We start from the raw sequence: 26,689 nt of genomic DNA on the forward strand, positions 1-26,689 counted from the left end.
GACTACTTAGGAGCAGCTTGCTGAACTTCCTACAGCACTCTGGAGGCTTCTGAGAGCAGGCACACTGCAAGCTTTTGCTCTTTACCAACTCCATCCTTCAACCTTGTGGAGAAAAGTTTTGGTTTAAAAGACAAGTTACAATGATTTATACTTTCACCTCTTCTTTATAACCTTATTGCGAAGTCATTTCTCATAATCATTTAATCATATAGAAGGTGCATCTCTATGTCTATGCGTATTTTTACAGTCTAATACATAGCAGATATCTGTTTGCTGATGACACCAAGCTGTGTGGTTCGGCTGGTACGCTGGAGGGAAGGAATGCCATCCAGAGGGACCTTGACATGCTTGTGAGGTGGGCTGGTGCCAACCTGATGAAGTTTAATCATGACAAGTGCAAGGTCCTACACCTGAGTCTGAGCAATCCCAGGCACAGCTACAGGTTGGGTAGAGAAGAGATTCAGAGCAGCCCTGAGGAGAAGGACTTGGGGGTGTTGGTTGATGAGAAAATGAACATGAGCTGCCTTCAGTGTGCACTCGCAGCCCAGAAAGCCAACCGTATCCTGGGCTGCATCAAAAGGAGTGTGACCAGCAGGTCCAAGGAGGTGATCCTGCCCCTCTACTCTGCTCTTGTGAGACCTCACTTGGAGTATTGTGTGCAGTTCTGGCGTCCTCAATATAAAAAGGACATGGAACTGTTGGAACAAGTCCAGACGAAGGCCACGAAGATGATCAGGGGACTGGAGCACCTCCCGTATGAAGATAAGCTGAGAAAGTTGGGGCTGTTCAGCCTGGAGAAGAGAAGGCTGCGTGGAGACCTCATAGCAGCCTTTCAGTATCTGAAGGGGGCCTATAAGGATGCTGAGAATGGACTCTTCATCAGGGACTGTGGTGATAGGACAAGGGGTAATGGGTTCAAACTTAAACAGGGGAAGTTTAGATTGCATGTAAAAAGAAGTTCTTTACTTTACAGTAAAGAGGCACTGGAATGGGTTGCCCAGGGAAGTTGTGAATGTTCCATCCCTGGCGGTGTTCAAGGCCAGGTTGGACAGAGCCTTCAGTGACGTGGTTTAGTGTGAGGTGTTCCTGCCCATGGCAGGGGGCTTGGAACTAGATGATCTGAAGGTCCTTTCCAACCCTAACTCTTCTATGATTCTATGATCTGCTACATTCCACCATTATTTAGCAAATATAGCTCAATATTAAATAATTCGTTTTTACATTTCATTTGTCAGCCTTTGTTCCCATAACAGGACAGAAGTAACATTGTGTAGGCTATCTTACTTGTGACATGTGCTAATTTTGGGACACTTTATTGTTTAAACCTCAATATTTATTTTTGTGTACAATGTTTCATCTAGAATTGTCCTAATACAATGGCATCTTTCCTCAGATACCATCTTCAGTTATCAACCAAAGCAACATTTAAAAATGTGATCATAATCTTAAAGGCTCACACATAAAGATAAGAAGATACATAATCAGAAATAGATTACTATCTGCAGTGCAGAAGTAGATTGCAATTACTCCTAATTAATTCTGGTGCTGCTGAGATTGGTATCTGGTTTAATGTAGCTGCCTTGCCAACTGGATGCTAATTTTTCTCAGTTTTAATTTAAGTTATAAGACAATATTTGGCTAATAGCTGTTGTGGCAGCTATAGTGCTTTTTCTCTCTGTTATATGTGATGCTAAATTTCACAGATGGTCAGAAGAAGCTACAAGAGAGTGTTTCTTGAATTTAAGCGATGCCGAGTTTATAGGGGAGATCTTGGGAAAGGAAAGAGGGATCAATAGGCTGATTCTTTTCCATCAGTAATCACTGGACTGAAGAAAGCAAGAAAAAAAAAATGGATCTGGCAAGGATAAAAAAAAAAACCTGTCAGTAATGATGTTATGAGATCCCTGTGCCCTGGCTTGAGTGACTTCACCAAGTAAAAGGTGACACCAGTGTCTTCAAGTCTTTGGAAAAGAACAACTTTTTTGACTAAGGCTTTCTGCCCGTGTTGTGAAGGTAGAGACAAAACAAAATAGTGCTCTCACTGGGGACAGTTGGTGCTCTCACTTCAACTCCTTGTGGGCACCCACATATTCAGACAAGAGAGGAATGTGGGAAAACCTTACTTCAGAAACTTTCTTCTTATTTTATTATTTTTTTTTAATTAGGAATTCTGATAACTAAATTACTTCCATTTGCATAACTCTGCTGAGTTCTCTCAGGATAAGATATTAGGATTTTTCTGAATCTATAAGCTCATCGAGAATTACTAGAGCTGACACAAAAAAAATCCACAAAAGAGAATCTGTCCTTCTTGCGAACATCACCAGCTATAACGTTTGTCATATGGCTTTGATTTATAAGTACTCCAAGCAGAAGGTTGCCTCTGAACATCTGTTCACTGCATTTCCCAGAGAGACTGGTTTTGTACTGCAAATTTCAAGCATCTTTGAAATTACCATGCAATTCCAGCAACTTTGCTCCTCTTGCTGAAATGTTCTTAATGAGGATAACTTAGGAGAAGTCTATTTGCCTGAAAACTGCCTACATATTTTTAAAATTCCTGCACATTTTTTAAATCTTGAAGGAATTTGCAAAACTCATGCCCAGTCATCCTGCTCAGGTATTCTTTTTAACTTTCTTTTATCTTTACATTTAATTTTCTTTCCATGGCATTTCTTATGACTGGGGAAGTTTTTTTACTTTTTAGCTGATGACTTTTCATTTAAATGCCTGCTCAGGATGCACTCCTTCATTAAAGCTTCGATAAAAATTCACTAAAATGGAAAATTTATATTTTAATGTTTGAGATCAGGCCTCACCTGGCATGCTCATTTACTGCAAATGTTTACAGTGCTATATATCTTACAGTAAATTTTTACGGCATTATCCTGCACATGCTTAACTTTGCAATTGTGTAACCCTGTGTAAATTTAGTGTTATTGCATGGATTTTAAAGTGAAGCAAGTACAAAGAGATCTGGCCTTCAGGGTATGGGATTACCTGTCTGTATTTACACAGCAAAAGTTGGCACAATAAAGACTCATTTATGCTACAAAGCATAGTAAAATTCACCCCAAAACTCACTATAGCCATTCTCTGGTTTTGACTGTAAATCTTCATAATTTATTAATTTTCTCATATTGTTTTATCCCAATATTTCAAGATAATAAATATTACATTAATAGCACAAGCTTTTCTAGAGATGAATACATTCTTCTGTACTTGCATTAGGATATAGAGTTATTAGAAACATATCTTGTTTACCTTGAATGACCAAAGGAAAAATAAACTAGCAACCAAACCAAAACAAATTCCAGGATCTCTCTAAGCAATTCTTACTCCTTTAAATCACAGAAACATAGAACTTTGGGTGGGTCTGGGAGGGAAGAGACCTTAAAGATCATCCAGTTCCAACCACCCTACCATGGGCAGGGACACCTCCCACCAGACCAGGTTGCTCAAAGCCCCATCCAACCTGGCCTGGAACACTGCCAGGGATGGGGTAGCTACAGCTTCTCTGGGCAACCTGTGCCAGGGCCTCACCACAGTCACAGTGAAGAATTTCTTCCTAATATCTAATCTAAATCTACCCTCTTTCAGTTTAAAACCATTTTCCATTGTCCTATCACTACCTGCTCTTAGAAAAAGTCCTTCTCCAGATTTTTTGTAGGTCTCTTCAGGTATTGGAAGGTTGCTCTAAGGTCTCCCTGGAGCCTTCTCTTCTCTAGGCTGAACAGCCCCAACTCGCTCAGCCTGTCGCCATAACAGAGGTGCTCCAGCCCTCTGATCATCTTTCTGGCCTCCTCTGGACTAGCTCCAACAGGTCCACCTCCCAGTTGTGTTGGGGGCCCCAGAGCAGGATGCAGTGTTGCAGGTAGGGTCTCAGGAGAGCAGAGTAGAGGGGGAGAATCACCTCCCTGCACCTGCTGGTCAAGCTCCTTTTCATCAGTCCTCAGGATTCAGTCGGCTTTCTGGGCTGCAAGCGCACATTGTTGGCTCGTGTTGAACTTCCCATCAACCAACACCCCCAAGTCCTTCTCCTCAGGACTGCTCTCAGCCCAGTCTCTGCCCAGCCTGATTTTGTGCTTCGGATTGCCCCAGCCCAAGTGCAGCACCTTGCACTTGGCCTTGTTGAATTTCATGAGGTTTGCACAGTCTCAGCTCTTGAGCCTGTCAAGGTCCTTCCAGTGTCAACCACAGCGTATAGCTTGATGTCTTTATCAAATTTACTGAGGGTGCACTTAATCCCACTGTTGCTGACAAAGATGTTAAACAGTGCTGGTCCCAATACCGATCCCTGAGTAACACCAGTCATCACTATTCTCCACTTGGATATTGAGCCATTGACCACAACGCTTTGAGTGCAATCATCCACCCAGTTCCTTACCCACCGTGAAATCTACCCATTCAATTCATGTCTTTCCAGTTTAGAAACAAGAACACCTTGTGGAACAGTGTCAAATGCTTTGCACAAGTCCAAGTCGATCTCATCAGTTTCTGACCAAATTTGTCAGGCACGATTTGCCCTTAGTGAAGCCATGTTGGCTGTCACCAATCACCTCCTTATTGTCCATGTGCCTTACAGAGTTTCCAGGATAATCTGCTCCATGGTCTTGCTGGTCAGAGAGGTGGGACTGACTGGCCTATAGTTCCCTGGATCTTTCTTTTTTCCCTTTGTAAAAATGTGAGCTATGCTTCTTCCCTTTTTCCAGTCAGTGGGAACTTCACCAGTCTGCCACAGCTTCTCAAATATGATGGATATGGATAATGGCTTGGCAATTTCATCTGCCCATCAATTACATTGCAAGTAAGCATGCTCATAAAATCATAATCAATACACTGGAAATGTTCCTCCCTTAAGCTATCCATAGTTTTAGACAAGGTAAGATTTGACAAATATACATTATTTAAACTATGTGGAAAGTACAACAGTGTTCAAAAATACAACTGTTCAAAAATTCACTATGAACACAGCAAACCTTGTAGTGAGGGCTTCACTTTTGATCCATCCTACTTTGAAATGGTTCTTCTGTGGCTTCATCAGATCTCTTTACTGCTTCCACAAGGCTACGCAACATGGACACTGTTTAAACAGTTTGTACGAAAGCAAAACCACCAGTCATCCCTAGGAGTTTTAATTTAGAATGGGAATCTTTTGTAAAACCTTTTGTCTCTAGCTGTGCATTTTTAGGACAGGCTAATCTGGAGTTTCACTCCAGTGTTCTTGCACCCAAACAGGGGGACTGCAATATCAGTTATGAGCAGCATTGGCGCAGTGCTGTAGGAAATACTTGAAAAACATCCAACTGACCAAGCACAAGAGAGTAGCTACACATCCTGCAGCCCAACCCTAACTGTTTTTCTAATATTAGGGCCAGGAGCTGTTGATGTACCACGCCCAGAGGAGTAAACAGGAAGGGCTGCATCTATTTCTTTGTTCAGTAGTGCTGTGTGACAAGGGGAAACATGGGATACCTCCAGGCAGACCCATGCAGGCAGACAGTAGCTCTTCACTGCTATGCTCTAAGACAGGAGACAGGAGAATGTTTGCATCTAGGCAGCTTCCCACTCACAACCATTTCATGTACACCTAACCTGGGGGAAAGGCAGAGCTCTGAAACACTTTTCTTTCTTTCTCTCTTTCTCTCCTTCTCTCTTTCTCTTTCTTTCTCTCCTTTTCTTCATCTGTTTGCCTGTGTGTCTGTCTGCCTGCCTCCTCAGCTGGTCTCCAGTGTTACAAAATTGCTGCAGCTTAGAAATGAATATTCAAGATTAGCATCAGCCATAGATTCCAAATGATGCACTTGGGCACAGAAGCAGGTTTTTCTGATCTAAAGGACTGTATCCTCTGACAGGAATTAAGAAAGTCCTCTAGCACTTGCAAAGAGAAGAGAAGGGAAAGGTACCTTGTGGGGGGAGGTCCATCATCAGAAGATATGGAACATAGTCATAAGTCACTGGCAAGGAGGATAAGAGAGGGATGATAGGAAAGGTCCCATGTCACCCAAAGCCAGGGCTGGGAACAGTAGGATCACTCAAAGGAGGGAGATGAAATAGAGGAGGTGCAGTCTGGGAGATGCTCTTTTCTTCTTTTCTTCTTTTATTTAAAAGATACATCTAAAACCTGATCTCTCTTTTTTACTGTTCCACTGATCATTCTTACATCTAGAGCTTTCCTTGCAGGTGTTGTGTTCCCATGCTTCTCCATGGGAAGCTTCTCTCAAGTGCAAACTACTCCTGATGCACATCTGTGTGACACTCTGCTGAGCAACACTGAAAATCCTGAAGCTAACACCAAAGAGCTGGTATCTCACCACAACCTAGCCAAGTGCCATTCACAGATGGTAGCTTGAACTCAAGAAGGGTAGTTCAGCCACTAGTCTTCACCTGAACTTGCCAGCTTAGGCATGGGCAGCTGTACCACTCTGATTTGCAGTCTAGTGGGTCTGGCTCTGGCATGGGATCTCTGAACTCAGCTGTATGGTGGAGTCTTGTTGTCTGTACAGAAAACTGAAGTACCTTCTGAACCATGTAATCAGATCCCGTATTTCACTAGCTTATTTCCTATTAGTCACCATCATCATACCTGAAGTGGTTCCAAAGTCAGTAAGGAATAATCTCCTGATTGCTAGTCCTACACTGACTTTATTTGCTCCCCATCACCCTTTGAGAGAATCTGAATACCAACAATTGCCTGTATCTCACAAGAGACTGCATGTATCTCAAAAGTCTGCTGAATGATTAGAAGACATTTTCTCTCCACTACTAACAAAGGGTCTGCAGACTTACATGGCAAATGTAGCAAAGGTAACAGCAGTACCAAATTTTTCTGAGTCTTGCTAAGATAAACTTCTCAATCACAAGGCTGTAATTTACCCTCCTTATATGCACCTTCTTTGTCCACTATGGTGAGACTTAGTATCTAATCTCTATACTGAATAATAATATGTCAGCTGTCAACTGCCTGGAATTCTTACAGTGGGGGGGAAAACAAAGAACATATGTAAATGACAAAGCAAATACTATTATAATAATATTTAGTCTTTGCTAGTCAGTAGTGGCAATGAAAACATATGTAACTAAAATAACAAGATTTTATATAATAATTAACACGATGTTGCCTCAATAACATAACACTGAGAGCCCAACTGTGGTCTGTTTTACCTGTGCAGTCTCCTATTTGGCTTCAGGAGCTCTGATGGTCAGAGGCTGTTGCTGCTATAGGACATCTTTACTAGAAAATAGGAAGACCTTCTTCCGTGCTGCTGATAAATAATGCCTGATTCAAATGAACACCACCCAGGTCTCTGAGGTTTCTTTTCTTTAAAAGCGATATCTGAAGTATCTGTTGGGAGTTTAGAGGGGTGGGAGAAGGGAAAGCCACTACACTACAGTAGTAGAGTGACTATGCAACTCAGCCTATCTCTGCTGCCTGAGCGCTTGTTGCATCACCCTGCCCAGCTCCAGACAAACCCCACTTTGTGAGAGAGGTTATGAAGAGATAGAGAGGTCATGGTGTGGTGCTGCAGATGAGGGAGATGCAGCTCTGCCTGCTGAAAGATATGGGCCATCTATGTGTTTCTTCATCCTTGCATGTGACATCTGCGAGTTGGAGGTTGCTACCACAGTGCAGGCCAGGCTGCAGTTACAGCTGCTTTTGCGTAACAAGCAATGCAGTGAAAGTACACCCCTTCCCAAGCTGATGCTTAATTATTTGTCAAGTGCAGGTTTACGGCACAGTGCACGTTCCTGCAGAAAATGCCTGTCTGGATACTTTCTGGAATTGTAGTGACATTGGTGTAGCTGTGTTTGGTCTGGGAAAATCAGTCATAAATAGAATTTATTGCTGGTGTATCTCCACTGTCTGCTAATAGCAGAAGCTGTATAGTACTGCAGCTGATTTGTTTGTGGTTTATACAGGGTTCATAAATTAGCAAGAGGACAAGGTGGACCATTTGCAGTGTTAAAATGTAACTGGGAAAATGGCATAAGGGCATAGTATTTGCCTTAAAGGGAACTTACTTAGGTCAAAACTGCATGTGAAGCATGAGACTGTAGTAGCAGCATTGAAAGCCTTTTTTGGTCATCAGGTTGTCTCACAACAGAACGCTTCCTAGAACTGTCTTCTAAGTCTGAAGGCAAAAATGTTAAGAAAGATGCAAATTAGCTGAAGGACACATGAAAGAGTGAATGTGCAGTGATTTTTCACCTAATTGCAATTTCTTCAAATGGAAAATATGCACCCTGCTTCGCATTAATGGCTTCACTGCAATGATTAATGTCTCTGTGCCTTTCTGTGATTATTTTTCACTTAAGATTGCGGTTGCCAGTAACAGTTCGTCAAAGAAACAGGTGATGGAACATTAGCCACCTCACCAAGCACTATGAAATTTTCTTTAATTAATTAAATCTATGCTGTTGTAATAGCCCCTTCTTCCTAACATGCATTCCCCTCCTTTTCCACAAGAATACAGTTAACTTCCAAAATATATTGCAAGATCTTTTATCTTGTGTCTATGGGAGAAGACAATAGGTCCCTGTTTTTATTTATTTGTTTATTTATTTAGTTAGTTAGTTTTAAGGTTTTGTTTTTTTCTGTGTGTGACTTCCAAGATCATGTAAATCAGCCCCTGGCAGCATTTCTGGGTTCAGGCTTTTGAGTGTGCTGACAATACGACCTTTAGGAACCATTGCCCTGCAATATGGCAAAGCTGGGTGTATTATGGTTGGAACCGGGTATCTGGTTGATTGCTGAAAGTTTTGTGAATTTCCTAAGTTAAAGTATAAATGATAGAGAAACCACACTCTAATGCTTGGTTTGTTGAGTGACCCTCTGCATGTATGGAATATAAAAGTAAGTGGATAATCTTTTGAAATTAAAACTAAAAATAAATATGCATATAATTTTATTTTATTTTATTTATTTCATGTGGATCCATTATTTAAAAAGAAATAAACTGCCAGGGGTTTTGATGGAAATTAATGTGAATGAGGCTATACATTCCTGGAAAGTTACCTAAAAAGTAGTATACTATTATTGGCCTTGCCTTTACACAGATGTGTGCAGGGGCTTAGCCTTATGCCATTAAAGCTCACACTACATCTATAAATCTTTGTAAAAGGACTTTGTAAAAAGACTCTTCTAAACACAATTAGGTGTGATATCATTATAAGTTACAAAACTTCCCCAGAACTAAGAAACTGTACATTCCTGTAAATCAAAGTAATTCAAGTAATTATTGTTTGCTAGAAAAAATAATGTCAGTTATTTAAACTGAATTGAAATTTGACTTCTGAACGTATGGGTTAGATTTGTGTGTGGTCCTGCTTCCCTCCCCACCCAAAAAACAAATATAGAGTTGTCAAATATTTTATGACACCAGCTTCTATTCTCTATTATGTACTTAGCTGCTTACAGAAAAAACTATCAGGAGCTGCTTCCTCCACAATCTGCTCAGAGAAGGCAGTTTTCACCTATGATGCCATCTAATTTTGAAAACCATGAATTGGTCAGAGCTGTAAACAGTTCCTATTTCATAGGGGTTTATCGTGCATTAGAGGTAGTAACAAGCTGGAAAACAGAGAATCAAATTTTACAGTTAATTAACATTTTTTCCTGTTTTTCTTAGACATGGAATATCTTCATGCAAGCAACAAGGCCAATAATAATAACAGTATTCACACACTGAATCAATACATGAAACTTCAAGCTTGCCTGTTATACTCCAAGCATGCCTGATGCCATGGCTGGGAAACCTGCCCCACCAGTTGCTTGTTGTCAAAATCTCCTTTCATTTTGCAGAGAGTAAATAAAAAGAGTTGGTATTAGGAACAACAGGTGAGATTAATTCAAATTGATTTGCAAAAAGCTAAATCACAGTTTTTCAGCCAACCACTTGGATTCATTTCCAAAGCCTCACTTGGCGATATGTGGGGCATTTTCACTGTCAATGGGCAGCAGATCTCATGCCTTTTGGACCAGCCAAGTTTGACATGATCTAAACCTTAAGGCTAATGAAGTAACATACAGATTTGAGTGACCTGTCTTCGGTTATACTGCTTAAATAAAAATAGTCCCAGGATCCCCTATATACTAAAATACTGGGAGGGATTCTTTTACTGGGGATTATGTATTCTTATGTCATATGTGACAATTTACACTGATGATTTTGGATATATCTATCGTACACATTACTCCTATTCCTACTAGCACTTCTTTGGAAGTAGTATTTTTTACTATGACTTCTGTCTCCCTCCCACACGCAAACATACAATTGTTTGCAGGACTGCTGCTGGCTGCATTTGGAGCAAGTCACTGCATTACTAGTTGGGTGGGGAGGGAAGCAGGAAAGGAGGACCACACACAGATCTAAACCATAGTTTGATAAGTCAGATTTCAATCCAGTTTACGTTACTGGATTTTTTTCCAGCAAACAATAAACACTTGAATTGTTTTGATTTACTGGTACATAGCATTTCTTAGTTATAGGGAAATTTTATAACCTGTAATGACATCACAACTTCCCTGTAAACAGGAAAGTTGAGTCTCTCTTCCTACGATAATTGTATGGCTTCTGTTATCACAAAGTGCCTCCCAGTCTGATACAAGGCATCCTAACAAGAACTTTAAAGCATGTGAGGACCATCAGTGCCATTGCACAAGGCGCACTGGACCATATGGAAAGTGGCTCTGGCACCCAGGGTGGGCTAAACCTCCCCCTAAGTGTTGGGCTCAGCAGAGTAGATGAGTGGGGTTGGCTGCAGAGGTGGCAGGCACCTGAGCATCCCCCTGTATTCCCCAAAGGGGTGCTCATGCCCACAGGGTGTTCAGCTCACACCTATTACACCTGTAAGCTCACATTTCTTTTGCAGAAATAAGGGTCCTGCTGTCTTCCTCAGTTCATGGGGGTGCAATTCTTTAGTGTATTGGAGATGACAGGTTGGAGTTTATAATAGTGGGGTAGACTGGTTTTGAACACAGCTATTGTGTCCTTTCTGATGAGAATGGGAAGTATCAAGAGAGGAATGCAGGTTTTACAGGTCAAGCAAGAAGAGAAAATTGTCTAAAGATAAAAAAAACCTGCAGTGTTTGCAGTAAGAGGTGTGGCTGGTAGGACAGACTATTGTGTTCTGGGACAGTGGGTGTTCCCCCTATCTTTCTGCCTTGGTCCACCTTAGAAACACTTAAAAAAACTGAGCCTGAAACATCAACAAAGGCCAAACAGTGTCTGATGGGGTGTTGGAGCAGGGATTTTTTTGTGATGAGACATGAGCATCACAAGTATTGAGCTGGTCAGTTATCAGTGACAGTCTTCAGACACAGGAAAATGAACAATTAGTACAAATTGCTGACAGTCTTTTCCTTTGCTTGTCAGAATAACATCTCTCTTGTTCAGGATGAGCTCTAGGACAGCTGTTCTGCCAAAAGCTAGCTTGGAAATATTATTCTGTTATTATAAGGGTCATAAATAAGGCAACAGTTAGGCAAAGCCTGACATCGTTTCCCCATGGCTGGTACCATTTCCTCTGATCAGTATCCTGCACCTGACAGAAAAAGGTCAGCAACATCCAACATCTTAGGACTCTCCAGGGGAAGAACTCTGCTCTGCAGAGCCTTATCAAGCGGATTCATGGAAGATTACCTTGCTCCTTGAAATGCCACAAAGAACTTCCCGGACAAAAAGCTGTGAAAACCAGCTTAAGAGCCACAAACATCCTCTTCACTGGGATGTACCCAGCCCCACTTCCCACCCTGGGTGATGACCTGCCTAACTTCCAAGGTGGTGTTCAGCCTCCAAGGAGAGCATTTGCAGTGTCACTGCTGGCAGAGGAGTATTGGAGTCTTGCCTCCGTAACAAGGGCCTCTCTGACCTTAATGTCAAAGCACAAACTGTAGGGAACATGGTGAGACGCCTCTGGTAACTGCCATGGCTGAGGCCTCCATTCAGGTATGACGCGTATTGCAGTGTCACTGCTGTGCTTTCAGCAGCAGGCAGCACTTTTGGAAATGTTCCCATCATCTCAGGAAGGAAAACCGAGTGCTGCCAAGCTCCACAAGCACGGGCACCGCAGTGGGGTGGGAATCCCTTGAGGGCTAGGATGTGTGTGGCAAAGATGGGCACCGTGCAGTGGTGGCATGGGATGGGTGAGATGAGCCACCCAGCTGCATGAGGGGTTCCAACGCCTCTGCACCTGCTTGGTGGCAGTGGTGGTGGTGCAGGACTCCTGTGGGCCTGTCCTGGTGCCAAACACAAGACACATTTAAGATTAATCACAGAATCACAGACTGGTTTGGGGTGGACGGGACCCTAGAAATCATCTTATTCCAACCACCCTGCAATGGGCAGGGACACCTCCCACTAGAGCAGGTTGTTCCAAGCCCCATCCAACCTGGCCTTGAACACTGCTAGGGGTGGGGCAGCCACAGCTTCTCTGGCCACCCTGCGCCAGTGTCTGTGCAGTGCCTCATGACACTCACAGCGAAGAGCTTCTTCCTAATGTGCAATCTAAATCTCCCCTCTTTCAGTTTAAAGCCATGCCCTCTTGTCCTATCTCTTCATGCCCTTGTGAAAAGTCCCTCTCCAGATTTCTTGTAGGCCCCTTTAGGTACTGGAAACTGCTCCAAGGTCTCCCCGGAACGCAACCAGCTAAAACAAAAGAAAGGGGATAAAAAAACGCCGGGCGAGCGCCGAGGTGACGGCAGAGGAGGCACGCGGGACCGTGCCGCCGCGGTCCGCAGGCAGGGCCGCCGGGGGCGGGGCGGGGCGGGGCGGAGCGTAGCGGACCGGGGCGGCGGGTCGAGGCGGGGATTGGAGCACGGCGGAGTTGGGGCATTGCGAGGCGCTCACCGGCGGGGGGCGGGGGCTCCACCTTCTCCGCCGCAGCGCGGCACCGCCTCCCTCCCGCCACACCTCCCTCCCCGTTCCCCCCGCTGCCCCGCCGCGCGGCTCTGCGTGCGCCGCCCCGTCATGGAGCAGGGGCCAGCGGGGGGGCCCGCTGCTGCTACCGCCGTCACCACCGCCACCACCACCACCGCCGCCGCCGCCGCCGCCGCCGGCATCGGGGGTCTGCTCCTGCCGCTGAGCGAGAGCGAGCAGCAGCACTACTCCGAGCTCTTCTCGCGGTGCTGCCCGCCCCCCGAGGCGGCCGCCGGGGGCAGCAGTGTGGGCGAGCTGTTCCGGGCCTCGCAGCTGCCTCCGGACACGCTGCACCAGGTGGGTCGGGGGGCGGCCGGTTCGCCCCGAACTTGCGGGGTGCAGGGAGGGAGGGGAGCGGACCCGCTCCCTCAGCCCTGCGGGAGAGGCACTGCCTCTGCTCGAAAGTTAAGGGCTGCGCGGTGCCCCTGTGCCTCTGTGGCGCGCTGTCCGCGGCGGTGGGTGCGGGAGCGGGGCACATCCTCTCAGCGCGGCGGCGCGGACGGCGGCGGCGGGGCTGCTTCGTGCCCGCTGTCTTGTCAGGCAGGCTCCCCGTGCTGCTGGTGTTCTGCAGCTGCGTTCCTTGCCTCCTCTCGGGTGTTGGTGCCCGTGCAGCGGCGCGGGGTTCCGCACAGCCTGTGCGGAGCGCGGTGTGCGGGCAGGGTCGGTGATGGTACGGCTTTCTTCAGCCGGGCCCCTGAATCTCACACAGAGACAGCTGTGTTCGCAGAGCTGTAAAGGACATGCGGTGTGTCCAGTTCCTGCTTTAACGCGGGTACTCTTTAAGTGTTGTTTAAGTGACAGAAATGCTGTAGGTGAAATGCTGTTGCAGTATTTACATGCCTGTTCTTGAGAGCAAATACATTCAGGTTTGAAGTAAGAGGGTCTCATGCGATCAGGGCAGCAGGGGCCCAAAAGTGATCCCCAACAGTGTTAGGGAGACGCAACTCTCCTTAACTGTGAGGAGAAGCTGTCGGCGGGCACGAAGGCTTGTGTCTTCCACTTTACAATGACAGGGATATACCGCAAGCTGGACTTGCGGTATTCCCCACCTGTGGGTTAGTGATTTGACCAACGCACCGTAACTGCATAATACTTCTGACAATAAACTAAACAGGTAGGGTATTCCTGCTTTTCTGAAGTTTTGCTTACAGGAATTCTATTCTTCAGGAGCTCTTTATTTATCAAGCAGAAAAGAGTTACATTGAAATTGAGCTGAAATATACTTCTACCTGGGTACTGCCTGAGGGTACCAACCTCGTCTCCTGCTTTCCTGATAGCTATCAGGTCATCTCCTAATGACTTATATAAATTCACATTATACAGGTGATTATGAATGAAAATTATGATATTTCAAGGATGTTTTCTCTCTCTTACATGCGTTGTTTACCAGGTCTGTTAAATCACAAATGTTACCAAGTACTGTAGTACTACTTCATTTTAAGCCGCACTGGGGCCTTGGTCTTGCAGGTGAATGGGGTGGTGAAAGTACATTTTTCACGCAGATCTAGCACCAGGAGTTGGTCTTTTGCAAAGAGGAAGAAGAGGGCATTTAATTTCAAATAAGGTATATTTAAGAAACTTGTTAAAGACTTATTAGTCAATTTGTGTGACTTTGGTATTAGTAATTTTCATTTTCCAAAGAAGTATGGAAAAACCCTCGTATTTTTGCTTTGTACTTCCTTACCTTATCATTTAAGTGAAATTTATTATCATATTATTATCAGAATGTGTTTTGGGGGTCATTTTATAGTATTGTGTGAATTAAACGTCTGAATTTTGGGGTTTTCTTTAATGCTTTTGTTGGCTTTTACTGTTTTTCCAGGTATATTTATGCTGTGAGGAGAATGTTACTGGAAAATAGCCCTGTAATTTGCTTTAGGAATATTCAGAAAATAAGGGCAGTGGGATCTGGGGATGTTTGGATGTTTGTCTTCCTTCTTAGTGCTGTCCCCCTCTTGTTTATATGGCGTTAATCATAGGCTTTCTGCTCTATGGCTAGAGTGCCTGTCCTCAGAACCTACTGCTGTCAGGTGTTCTTACTAATATTTAATGGAATTTAAGTAAAAAAGAATTAACATAATGTATGTGGGGTGGAGGGGAAGAAAATGGAAATGTGGATGTTTTTTTCCGGGGGAAACCCCCACAAAGTTGTTTGAGATATTTGCTGATATTTTGTCTTTTATAATACTCCAAAAATGCAGTCTAATAGTTTCTGTTTAAAGAACCCCACCATTCTAACAATTGTGGGAACAGGCACAGAGGTGCATGGTAGATGTTTTCTGCTTATTACAGGGAACACCCATTTTAGGCAGAGGCAGCTTGTGTGGGTTAAGATATTGAAATAATTGTTGACCATGGAAATTTTTTGCCTTTTTAAATGCTTTTTAAATCCTTGTGTGTCACAATTGGTGCTATACAGGCATCCCTACTGACTGGCTGAGAAATGGTCATGCTGAATTTTGCTGTGTCAGAAATGGGAAGATTTGGACTAGAAACCAGTTCTGGATTTCTGCTAAGCAGAGCCTGCACAGGTGCTTTACACCATTCCTTGGCTCTTGTGTGGGCTGTGACAAGGAGCTGCTGTGGACCATTAGTAAGCAACATGCAGTTTACAGCTTTTTATTCTCAAGGTATTAATTGAGAAACAATTTTACAGATCAGTATGCTTCTACAAGTAGGATTTAGTGCCACTGGACTTGAATTTGTACTTGTGTAATAAGTGGAATAAATCTGTAAGAAAGAATGAGCCTTTCCTTATAGCCTGATGCTCATAACCATCATGGGAAATTTTCCATCTTCGTTAATGGTAATGGCAGGGTTTGCCATCTTGACAGAAATCACATGGGTACATCCTGGCTGGAGTACTGCTGTTAATATGTCAATTCCTGTGGGAAAAACCAGGGATGCGTGCTCCCAGACAGCAAACAGGCAAGGATTTTGATTGGTTTAAAGGTTAGTTTAGCTCATCCGAGAGGCTATTTAGGTGAAAGAGGCTATGTAACAGTGAGCAGGTAGGGAGTGTCAGAACATGTGCCAGAAGCGGAAATGCTGGAATAAATGGAAAAATTCCAGGCTGTGGCCAGGTCAGTAGGAGCAGATGGTGTGCACCGGAGTCCTGGGTCTTGCTAAGAATGAAGTGATCGAACACAGGTTCATTACACCCAGTCTCATTAAAGCTAGCTATTCTGCTGGACAGTAGGGTACAGCAGAAGTTGTATGAACTTGTCGAGTTATTTCAGTTCTGGAAAAATGGGTGAAATTACCACTAAAATTAAAAATGTCAGACACTTTGCAGGGTGGAGAAGGGCATGACAGGGACAGAACAGCATAGTTTTTGCAGACTGTATAATCATACCTCCCCCGTGTGCTGAAAGTCTTCGACTAGCCATATAGTGTGGTTAAGGGCAGAAGCATTAAGATTTTATTTAGACTTGCACAAAACCTGTGGCAGATCTTTCACCTTTCATCTTCAGGGGCTTTTAAAGTAACTCTGTAAAATGCCTATAATCTCTTATACGCAGATCTGGAAGATCTGTGCTAGGATTGGTTTTAGTTTTGTTTTTATTTTATTTATTTATTTTTAACAATATTTAAGTCAAAGGAGGAAGGAGCAGATTAGTCATGTGCCATGAGGTTATGTAGACTGTCCAAAATAGAAGAAACTCATCAGCATCAGCTGGATTTATATTTACCCATGTTGGTCAAGTTCAAGATGGTGCTCCTTGTGGTTTGGCCCCTAATAAAGGAAAAAAGAACTGAATTTATGTGAAGAAAAATCCCCCCCAAAATAAATGTCTTGAACTCACCAGAGCCACAGAAATATTGCTGAGGTAAAGACAGTCTCACTGTATACTCTGTTACGTAGGTCAGTATTGGTAACGCTGCTTGTGTGGCGAGGAGGCTGGCGGAGGTACTCTAGCAGTAGAAGTAAGAAGGGAGAAGTAGCTGCATCTCTGGGCAGGAGGCACTACTGATGGCCATCAGTAGATGACAACAACAGGTTTGCATGCCCACAAGGGCAAACTCTCCCTGGGGTTTCTGGTCTTTTCCTTGGAGAAATCAGCTGGATTATGCTCCCTGTGAGTATTGGCATGTCAGTACATGAACTGCTGTGCCACAGGTGTTGATGATGGCTGGTTTGCCTTGTCTCACTTTGGGAAACCAATTTGTGACCCCATTTTGAGTACAACCTTTGCTCCTCGAGCCCAGGACCCCAAAGTGCCTTTGTTATGGGTGCCAAGTACCAATGGTACTGATGTCTGCATGGATTTCAGATAAAAGAGTGCTTTATAGAGTCATTGCTCACTGATCAGAAAAGGAGAGCTACCTTGTGCTAGTTTTACTGTTTGTTGGTATTACTGTGGTCTCTGGAGATTTTGCCTTAAGAAATTGGGGAATAAGATTGGACTCAAGATTTACACTGAAATGCTTATCTTTTTTTTATTAGTTTCTGACTTACTCTCACTTGGTTGTCTGATGGTATCTTTAATTCCCAGTTTTATAAACTTTATTCTGATATGTGGACTTGTGCTATATAAGCATAGAGACCCAAAACCGCATTCTTTCCTCTGCAAATGAACACACTGTTGTTTTGAGCTCTGAGGGTGACAAATACTAATTGTGTGATGCTGGAGCTGCACAAATGCTGCATTTTTTTTAGCTGGGACTCTCCTTCTAGCGCTCTGTGAATAGAAACACAGACCAGTGATCTTGTCTTTGTGAGTTAATTTGTGTTTATCATGACTTGTCTCTATAGTTACAACTCTACACTGTATCTTTGTGTTCAAAAAAGCAGAAGTGTGACTAGATTAAAAAACCAAATTGCCAAGTTGTTATTTTTTTGTAAAAATGCCACTAAAGTTTGGCTTATTTGTATTTTTTAATTTTTATTTTGGTAAGCATAAATTATTACCTGCATAATAGCTGGGGTGGTATTAACTGTCTGCCTCAGCCAGGCAGAAAAGAGCAAGAACTGTGCCGTTTAAAACATGAGCTTTTTGAGTGAGGAAAGTCTGGCTACTTTATAGAAGAAAAAATTCACTCTTTTGTACCTCAGGAGAGAAAAGGAAAGGAAAACTGACATTTCAGTATCATCGTATCAGTACTTCTGGCCACAATCCCCCAAACTGTCATTGCTGTTCTAGAGTCACAATGAAATCCGTGTTTATGCAAGTAGGAGCATGCAGAATCCAGAGGTAAAAATCACATTGGTATTGTCTATTAATAAATAAATAAATAAATAAAAAAGGTGTTTCAAATCACACTGTAAAACCAGAAACTCCTAGGCCTGCTTGTCACAGGCATTGAGTGGGATGGTTAGAATTAGCCTGCTCAGGGCCTGCAGCCTTCAGTAATTAACACTCATAACAACCAACTATGAATTAATTATTTTATTTTTCAATAAAATAATGCTTTGCTGTGCCAGTGATTTAAAATAACTCAAGAGGAAAAAGACTGGATGAAGCCCAGTATCTTTCTTTGTAAGAGTTTGCTGCAATATGAAGCTGGGATGATGATGAATGTTTATTATTACTATTTTTAAAAAATAATTGGTTTTGTCATGGTACTTGCATACATGCAGTGGGTTCAGCAAATAGTTGAGAATAACCTTTTTTACTTATGCATGTATCTAAAGCAATATGCTGTCAGTATTGTGATGTTTATATACAGATCGATGTTGTTCACAATCTGTTTTGCAAAGGAGATGTTATATGTGGGATTCACCTATTTCAGTGGATGAATCTAGCACAGACATCTACCACGGACACCTGCCACAAAGGAGTGTTGGTATAAACTCTGAGAACATGAATTCATTTGAGCTGAAAAATTTAGCCAAGTTACATTCATGAAAGATAGAACAAGCATTTCTGTGACAAGGAATCAGGATAAATAATCTGTTTAAAATATTATGAATCATGAGAGACACTTGATACAGTATTTGTAAAGCAAGACTGATGTATTAACATCTAAAGACACCAACAGTATGGTAAAATAAAAAATTAATGAGCAACTTTTGAAGACAGTCAAACCATTGAACAGCTGAGTTAGTGGATAATTAATTAGAAGAGGTTGCTGGAGTAGAAAGCCAACTGTGGACAAATAGAAATCTGCTCTTCCTGAACAAAGGGAATATTTTCTTTTCCCAGTGTATTAAGGAGCATTATTTAGTAACCACTGGATAAAATTGAGAACTCTGTTGGGAAGGACTGTTTTTTTTTTTTATTCTTTTTTTCTCCCCACTGCAGTTTAGATACAATGATGAGGTGGAAGGATGTGGTGGGAGGAGACCCAGCGGTTTTTTGATCTTGTAGGACACAGTGACCAGAAATAATCAGCTAAATCACTAGCTGCAAATTACACTTAGTTTATTTACCAGTCTGTTTAATAGACAAAACATCTTTTTATAAACTTCCAAATGTTTGTATACATAAGAAATGTGTGGTTTGTATTTCCTAGCAGATGTAGATAGTCTGTGTATTTTTAAATGAATTCCAGTTTTCCTCTAAATTTAACTTTGCATGTATCACGTGTACTTACATAAGTAGGCGTATATCTTATTAGAGCTGATAATGGAGCAAAATTCCTACAAAATAAAATTTAAAATGTCTAGTTGCTTAAATATGTTTTAAAATATTAGTTGCTGGCAAAAAGAAAAAAGTTACCATATTTATTTAAAAAAATATATTTTGTTTTAATGATGACCTTTAATGATTCAACTGATGAGACAGATCTTAATCTAAAAAATAGGAAGTTAGGATCTTATATCCTTATATATAGGACTTATAGTGTTTTAAATAGTTTATTTAATAATGTTTATTTCTCCCATGGATCTGCCTTGCAAACATTAAGGTTGGGTTGCTTCTTGCTGGCAGCTGTTTTAGACTACATGGTACATTTGGAGAGGAGTGTTGAAGAAGCTGCCTCTGACGAGTGGTGCCCTATGCAGAGCGTGCTTGTGGTGTGTGGTGGGTGCTCTCCTGTTGGGACTAGGTCTGCTTAAAGCTATCCTATGGTTACATGCTGCCTGTTAAATAATCTCTTGGACCTGGGAGAGTTATTCAGTGGCCTTTCTAATGAACTGAAATTACTGAGAAGAGCAACAAGAGTGCCCTGCTTACAGCAGCATTATTAGCAAATGTCTTAATAAATCCCCAGCAGGGTCTTGAGAAACTTTAGATAGCCTGACTACCAAAGCACATCTTCAGTGTTTTTTTTTTTTTTTTCTGCTGCTTTATTTTTTATCTCTGTGGGTTTTTAACTCCCCTGAGCAGTAATACCCCATCCAAAAAAGCTGGAAATGGTTCTTCTAGTATTCTACCCTCACATCTACATAATCCTGCAGTTTGAATGTGTACCTCAGTAGGTCTTCCTTTCTGACAGGAGGTGGTGGGGAGCTACTCCTTTGAGCAGGGCCATACTTGAAACACTGGATTTAGACTTTATAATTCCCACTGGCTCAGTGGCACTGAAAATTTGGAGTCAGCTAATGGGAAACACTTGGCTGAGCTTGAATTTAAGGTGTCTGAACATAATCTATGGTGTCTGCTTGCTCACTGCAGTATGAGTCATGAACTGAATTCTACTTTCAATAGCAAATGTCTGTAGCATTGCTTTATTATTGCTGTTATTTTTTTTATAAAACTTAAATGTTTTTTGGCATGAGCCTTTCAAATGAATTTACTTTTAAAAAAATCATTTCTTCTTCTTAAAGTCTCACTTTCCACACCAGGAAACATTAGATCAGCTTTGGCATAGGTAACGTTTCACGTTTCATGCCTTATTTACTTTTGGCATAATTTACACAGTGATGTCCTGTGGAAGCCAAGATGATGGTCTTTCAGAATAAAACAATGTGTCTAATTGCTTGCAAAACAGGATGACTGCTATGGGCTAACAAATACAGTCAGAATTATTTTGTTACCAACAGTAACAGCAGAGGAGCAGTAAAAGGTGATGTACTCTTGAGGTTTCAAGTGCCAAAAATAAAAATAAATGTGAAGAGAGGCAAAATGAACTCAATAGTGTGATTTATGTGTGGTTTTGTTTATTTATTTTTCTTTCCCGCCTCTGAATAATTGCCGTCTTTAGGAACAACTTTGTTTCAATAGCCATAGGCTGCTTTTCCTTTAGTATGTACAGACAGAAATGCAAATATAAGTTGTGATATAAAATGTGCTATACCATGCTGACATACTGTGCATGGGCAGTGGAGACGATGTCGTTTTTGACTGTCTGATGTTGCTTTTTTGAAGTCCTGTGCTCTTTAGTTGAATTGAGGACAAGCACTTGGTTTAAATGCAAGCAAGTATGTATCACCGGCTGCACGACACATTTCAGCGCCTAAGGTGCAAGCATGTTGGGTGAAATGGTGGTAATTTTAGGGTGTGTCACTTTTTTTGTTTGTGGGATGTTTTTTTGGTGGTGGTTTTTGTTTTTTTTTGTTTGTTTTTGTTTTTTTTTTCCCCTCGGGAAGAAACTCAAGATTTTGCAGTATTTTCAATTAGTCTAGTTCAAGATGACTAGATCTGGTGGCTGCCATCTAGCTGGGTTTGTCAGACTTTGTGTGTGGTGTTCGTCCCTTCTTGGATACTGTTTCCTGTCGTTTTTAGCAACTTGAAGCACTTTCTGCCACTGCTTTCAGAATAAGGACTGGGAGACATCGTGTCAGATCTACCATGCACAGTTGTCTATAATTGATCCTCATTCCAAGAATTGAGAAGCAAATGTTTAAACCTCTGAAGAATGAGGTTTTTTTCTATCATTGTTATAAGTTGCGGAAGACCTAGATAATTGTAGCTGCTAGGAGTCTTCTCTTATTTAGTGATGTGGACATGTCCCATATGTCCCAGCTGTCTGTTCTCTTCTGTAAATTCTGAATTTAGTATCAATGGTAAAAAGGGGTCCTGGAAATTTTCCTTTGGACACAGAATACAGTAATTTCCTTCTTAAACAGAATAAGAGGGAGAAACTGAATACAAGGCTATTCCCAAGCAATAGTATGTTTTTGTAGGTTATCGTGAGCTGACTTCTAGGTTACTGGCTGGGTTCCCTTCTGGGTTTGGTAACTGACATTCATGCCTCTCAGTAGCTTTTTGTGCTTCTAGTGCTTACATGAGATCCCTTATTGAGCTGGTAGGAAGCATAAAGATCCTTGCATGAGGATGAGGGAGCTGGGAGGTAGTAGAAACAGGGCAGTAGTGAATCTCATTACAAGCAGTGGCTGTAAAATGAATTGGAAAAGAAGCTCAAAGGAGTCGGCCAGTGTGTGTATTGGGAGATAACTGGTTTGGGAGAAGATCAGAAGGCAAAAATAAACATGTTGTTAACTGCTGTTCCCTATTATTGAGTAATAAAAGGCAGGAACCAGGAAGCTGCTTGTTTCTGTTTTTTTATTAGATGCTTTAGATAGCATGGTGATGAGCAGGTTGTAAATACGAATGTCTGCTGCAGACAGAAGGTGAAACAGGCTAGAACCTGGTAACCTTTAAAAAGGGATAATGTAAGGTTTAAAATTACGCTGGTGCCTGAAGCTTCCTACAGAGTCCTTGAGTGGTCTTATGAAAAGCCTGTCGATAGCAACAACCCCCAAACCTCCCCAAAACAAAAAACCCCACACAAAACTACAGAGCCCAAATCTCATCTGGTTTTTCAGTTGAGTTTATTATGAGATGCCACTGAAGTTAGAAATTGAGAACCTCAGCCTTCTGTTTTCTCCATGTGGTATGTGATGGAGGTGTACATACAATGAATAGTATGTTTGGGGTTTTTTGAACTTGTAACCTACTGCTATACTTGCTTAATATGGACTTTTTTAAAATACAGCACTAAGTTGTTATTCCAGAGATACTTATAATACTGTGAAGTCATGCCTCTCAAAACATGTTTTGAGCATTGTGAGAGAAAGGAACCAGGAAGGGGAGCCAGGGGGTGATGATGTTACAGCAGCTGGCCCCTCATAGAGTGACAGGTCCCAGGTTCACTGGCCAGAGCAAATACTGTTTCAGGACAAGAAAGAGCAGCACTGGGCAGTGCTGATGTCAGCAGGAAAATCATTCTTAATGCTATTTACATCATGTTATCAGTCCCTTTGTTTTCCTTCTCTCTCTGCTATCCCTCCCCCAGGCTATATTACAGTAATTATATCTTTTATTTGATCTAATCTAAATCAGGGCTGTCCTTGATGAGGATATTTTTCCAAAGGAATATTTTTTCCTTTGGAAATACTCATTAGCTGTTTTTGGACTGCGTTATTTGCCATGCATATATTTGATTGCAGGGGGAGTGTGCAAGAGGTAAAGCATTAAGTTAAGTCTACCAAGGCACTTTATTTTAGTACAACTACTAAATTTAAGCCCTGCAATAAAATAAGGCACTCTGGGATTGGACTGGTGGTCTTCTGTTCATATACTGAAGGACAGGTCTTAAGGTCAGTATCTCTGAGTAGGGGAAACATCCAAAAGTGCAAAAAGTAGGGTATAGGTTGGTGAATCTCCTCTTCCCTTTTCCCCCACTATACAGTTTAAATTATTTGGCAAAATCTAAGTGCCAATATTAGTAACAACCAAATTAATACTGAGACAGGCCAGTAATACTTGGGTAATACTTCTAATAACTGGGTCACTCAGGGTAAGTTAAGTTTCAAAATCTGAGTGTTTGGTATTTTAATGAAAACAGGAGCAATGTGTCAGGGGCTGTAGATGTGAAATACATTTAAAGAAGTGGATGAATAGTGCTATCTAGTTTTCTGTGTTCCTGATTCCCTTCCAGATGGAAAATTTTGGTAATACATAGTTGCAGGACTGTCCTGTGGTGAAATTGTCATTTTCCCAGAACAGCCTTTCTACAGTTTCCACAGTACTGTCTAGTTGAGTGCTGTGGTTTGTATGCGACTCTGCAGAGCACAGAGAAGAACTTTGTTTAGAGCAGTAAGATTATTTGGGCCAGCTCTAAATACTTGAAATTTTGCTTTGCACACTGGTGGCTACTGCAAGACAACATGTCTTGCAAGCAACATTGTACAGCAGTTTTAATTTGTAGGTGGTCATTAAGCAATTTCAAAACCAGTTCACCATTGCTGTAAGATGATGTAAGGGCTATAGTTTTGTAACAAAAGAGTGTACTGGAGTTGTGTAGTTCCAAGGAAAGGTGAATTTGGATCATAAGCTAATACACGTTGACATAGTGAACCATTTCCCAAACTTAATGCTTAAAAAAATTTTAACCTAAAATGACACTGGGTCCCCTGAAATACAAAATGTTTATTTTGCTGCTGATGTTTCTGTTCCATTAGAAGTTTTCCTGTCCGTGCTTTTAATACCTTGTTATGATATGTTTCACTCTGTTGTCTTAGCCTTTTCTTGTGGCCTGTCTGGGAGAACTGCTGCAAATGTAATATTAGAAAGACTCATTTGCAATAGAATGCTGAATTTACCCCTCCATGGCAGTAGTAGCTCATTTATTATGCAGTTTGCAAGCAGAATATGGAAGCTAGTTATATCCTTGTGCTAACATCCATCAGTCTAATTAACCATTAAATGGTCAAATGGCTGAAGACACATTTGAATTTCTGAATGTGTAACGTACTCTACAGGGAAGACATTCTTCTTCTGCTTCTCTGTTAGGGGCTTGCTTAACCTGTCACCTTGCTCTTTATGCAACACAAGCTTTCATCTTCTGCTGGGAATTATCAGCCAACTAACTGTCTTTTGGCTATTATTGTATGGCTAAACATGAGCTTATATTCCTGAAGTCTTGCCATTTCCTACATAGCCATGTGGTTTCAGATCAAAAATAAGCACAAAAAAGAGGTGATCTCCTTTGATACTGCTTATTCCACATCATCTTTTGTAATGTAATCTAAAATTTGCCAATTTCCCACATCGTGGGTTGGGTTCTTTTTGGCCTGTTTTTCAAAAGAAATGAAGCTTGTGCAATGATGCTGTTAATTCAGCCCCGTAATAACTCTGAATTTAATTCACCAAAATTTCAAGAAAATTGAGAGACTTTGAAAAGTTCATGGGAGTTGTATGAAAGACCCAAGTTATTTGGTAAAGGACAACCCTGTTAATTTTCCTGCTGAGAAAAAAGTCCCCAGGTGAACTCAGCCCTTGTTAAACATTAAAGAATCAGTAGAGGAGTGTCACTTGAAGTTAGAGGTCCAGAGAAATTTCTGATTTGTCAGTTCTGCTGCTCATGGGCAACTTAATAGAGCTGATGTAGGCTGCTCAGGGAAGTGATGGAGTTGCTATCCCTGGAAGTATTTAACAGACATGCAGATGTGGCACTTAAGGACATGGTTTAGTGGTGGACTTGGCAGTGCTAGGTTAATGGTTGGACTTGATGATCTTAAAGGTCTTTTCCAACCTAAATAATTCTATGATTCGAAATAGTGGTGTGGGCAGGAGATAGAAGATGGCTGTAGAACAGCATTTCAAAAGTTACTGTGGTAGTGAGTGGAGAGGAAGGGGAGTCTCTCCATATCTGCTCAGTGTCGCTATTTCTGTGCCCCTGTTTGCATCCCCCATCTCTTCCCACGCAGCTCCACCTGCGCTGCTCTTTGTTCCCTTTGCTTCCAGCTGGTGACTTCCACCAGCCAAGAGAGCTGCTGGTTCAGCACTTCTCTGCATCTGCCAGGAAATAAATAAATAGTGGGAAGAGAAACGGAAGGGATGTGTTCTTGCTCTTTTTGTCAGCTTTACTTAGGGCTTTTCTTTCTTTTCTTTTTTTTTTTTATAATTGTATGTCTTGAAAAAATGGATCACTATGAGAAAATGTCCTTGGAACTACAGCAGAATCCTATCGCCCCTTTGGTTTCCTTAGTTTTTTGGCATTAAGAAAAATGCAAGTACTTTAACACTGATACATTGGAGATGGAGTCTTATTCATATGGCTAGTAAATATGCCATTGCCATTGAGAGGTTTACTGTAGTCCCCTAAGAGCTTGCCAGGCGTCTTGTTCACATGCAGCCCAAATTTTATGCATCTATGTATTACTTCCAAAGTGTATTTTCTGCCTTGGATGTGGTGTGAAACACTTGCGCAGAGGCAGAAAATATGACACTGACTAGAAGCTGCAGAGTGCTGCCAAATGGTCAATACGCTACTGTGGAGTTCATGAGGGTGGTAAAACACTGGCACAGGTTGCCCAGAGAGGTGGTGGATGCAACATCCCTAGAGACATTCAAGGCCAGGTTGGATGTGGTTCTGAGCAACCTGGTCTCACTGAAGATGTCCCTGCTCATCACAGGTGGGTTGGACCAGATGACCTTTGAATTCCAGCCCAAACTATTCTGTGATTGTATGATCACTGCTGGGCTTTCTGTCCCATAAATTCCCTCTAACTCCCTGGGAAGCTGAAGGCAATGTGCCGGTACTATTTTTGCTCCTTTAGTGCCAGTACTTTCTCTTAGTGTTTCCAGACTTTGTGACTGTTGTCTGTCTGGGAGCTGGAGAGGACATGCGCATTCCTTTTTTTTTTTTTTTGCCCTAGTTATACTTAGGTTCAGGTTCCCTGTGATCCCATGCGATGTCTCATCTCAAGTGGGGGTTTCAGATGAACAGGTGGATTATACTTGGCATAAGCAGCAGGCAAGCCCCTCACACACAGTGTGGCATCTCAGCATGTCACAACTGATAGCTGCTTGTAAATTAAGTACCCAACTTCATTGCTATTTGCCCATTCCTCATGTGTTTGTGAAAGGAGGCATTAATTTCTTCAGCCATGTTTAACAAGTTTAGATCATTCAGCAGTGGTTTCCCTTCAGGAAGTTTCA

At 42.0% G+C, this 26,689-nt stretch overlaps 1 protein-coding gene across 4 annotated transcripts in view; it reads left to right on the plus strand.

Moving 5' to 3' along the window:
• Window positions 1-12,923: 12,923 nt before the first annotated feature.
• REPS2 (RALBP1 associated Eps domain containing 2) overlaps window positions 12,924-26,689 on the plus strand; it is a 99,607-nt gene continuing 85,841 nt past the window's right edge. For all 4 annotated transcript variants that reach the window (XM_061453155.1, XM_061453157.1, XM_061453158.1 and 1 more), the window contains exon 1: window positions 12,924-13,214. In XM_061453155.1, the coding sequence (XP_061309139.1) occupies window positions 12,969-13,214 (246 nt within the window). In that variant the 5' untranslated portion in view covers window positions 12,924-12,968. The remainder of the gene's footprint in view (window positions 13,215-26,689) is intronic.

This window comes from Pezoporus flaviventris, unplaced genomic scaffold (genome assembly GCF_033815535.1).
Source record: "Pezoporus flaviventris isolate CSIRO_AGI_PZ_B2104156 unplaced genomic scaffold, CSIRO_AGI_Pfla_v1 ptg000015l, whole genome shotgun sequence".
NCBI classification, from domain to species: Eukaryota; Metazoa; Chordata; class Aves; order Psittaciformes; family Psittacidae; genus Pezoporus; species Pezoporus flaviventris.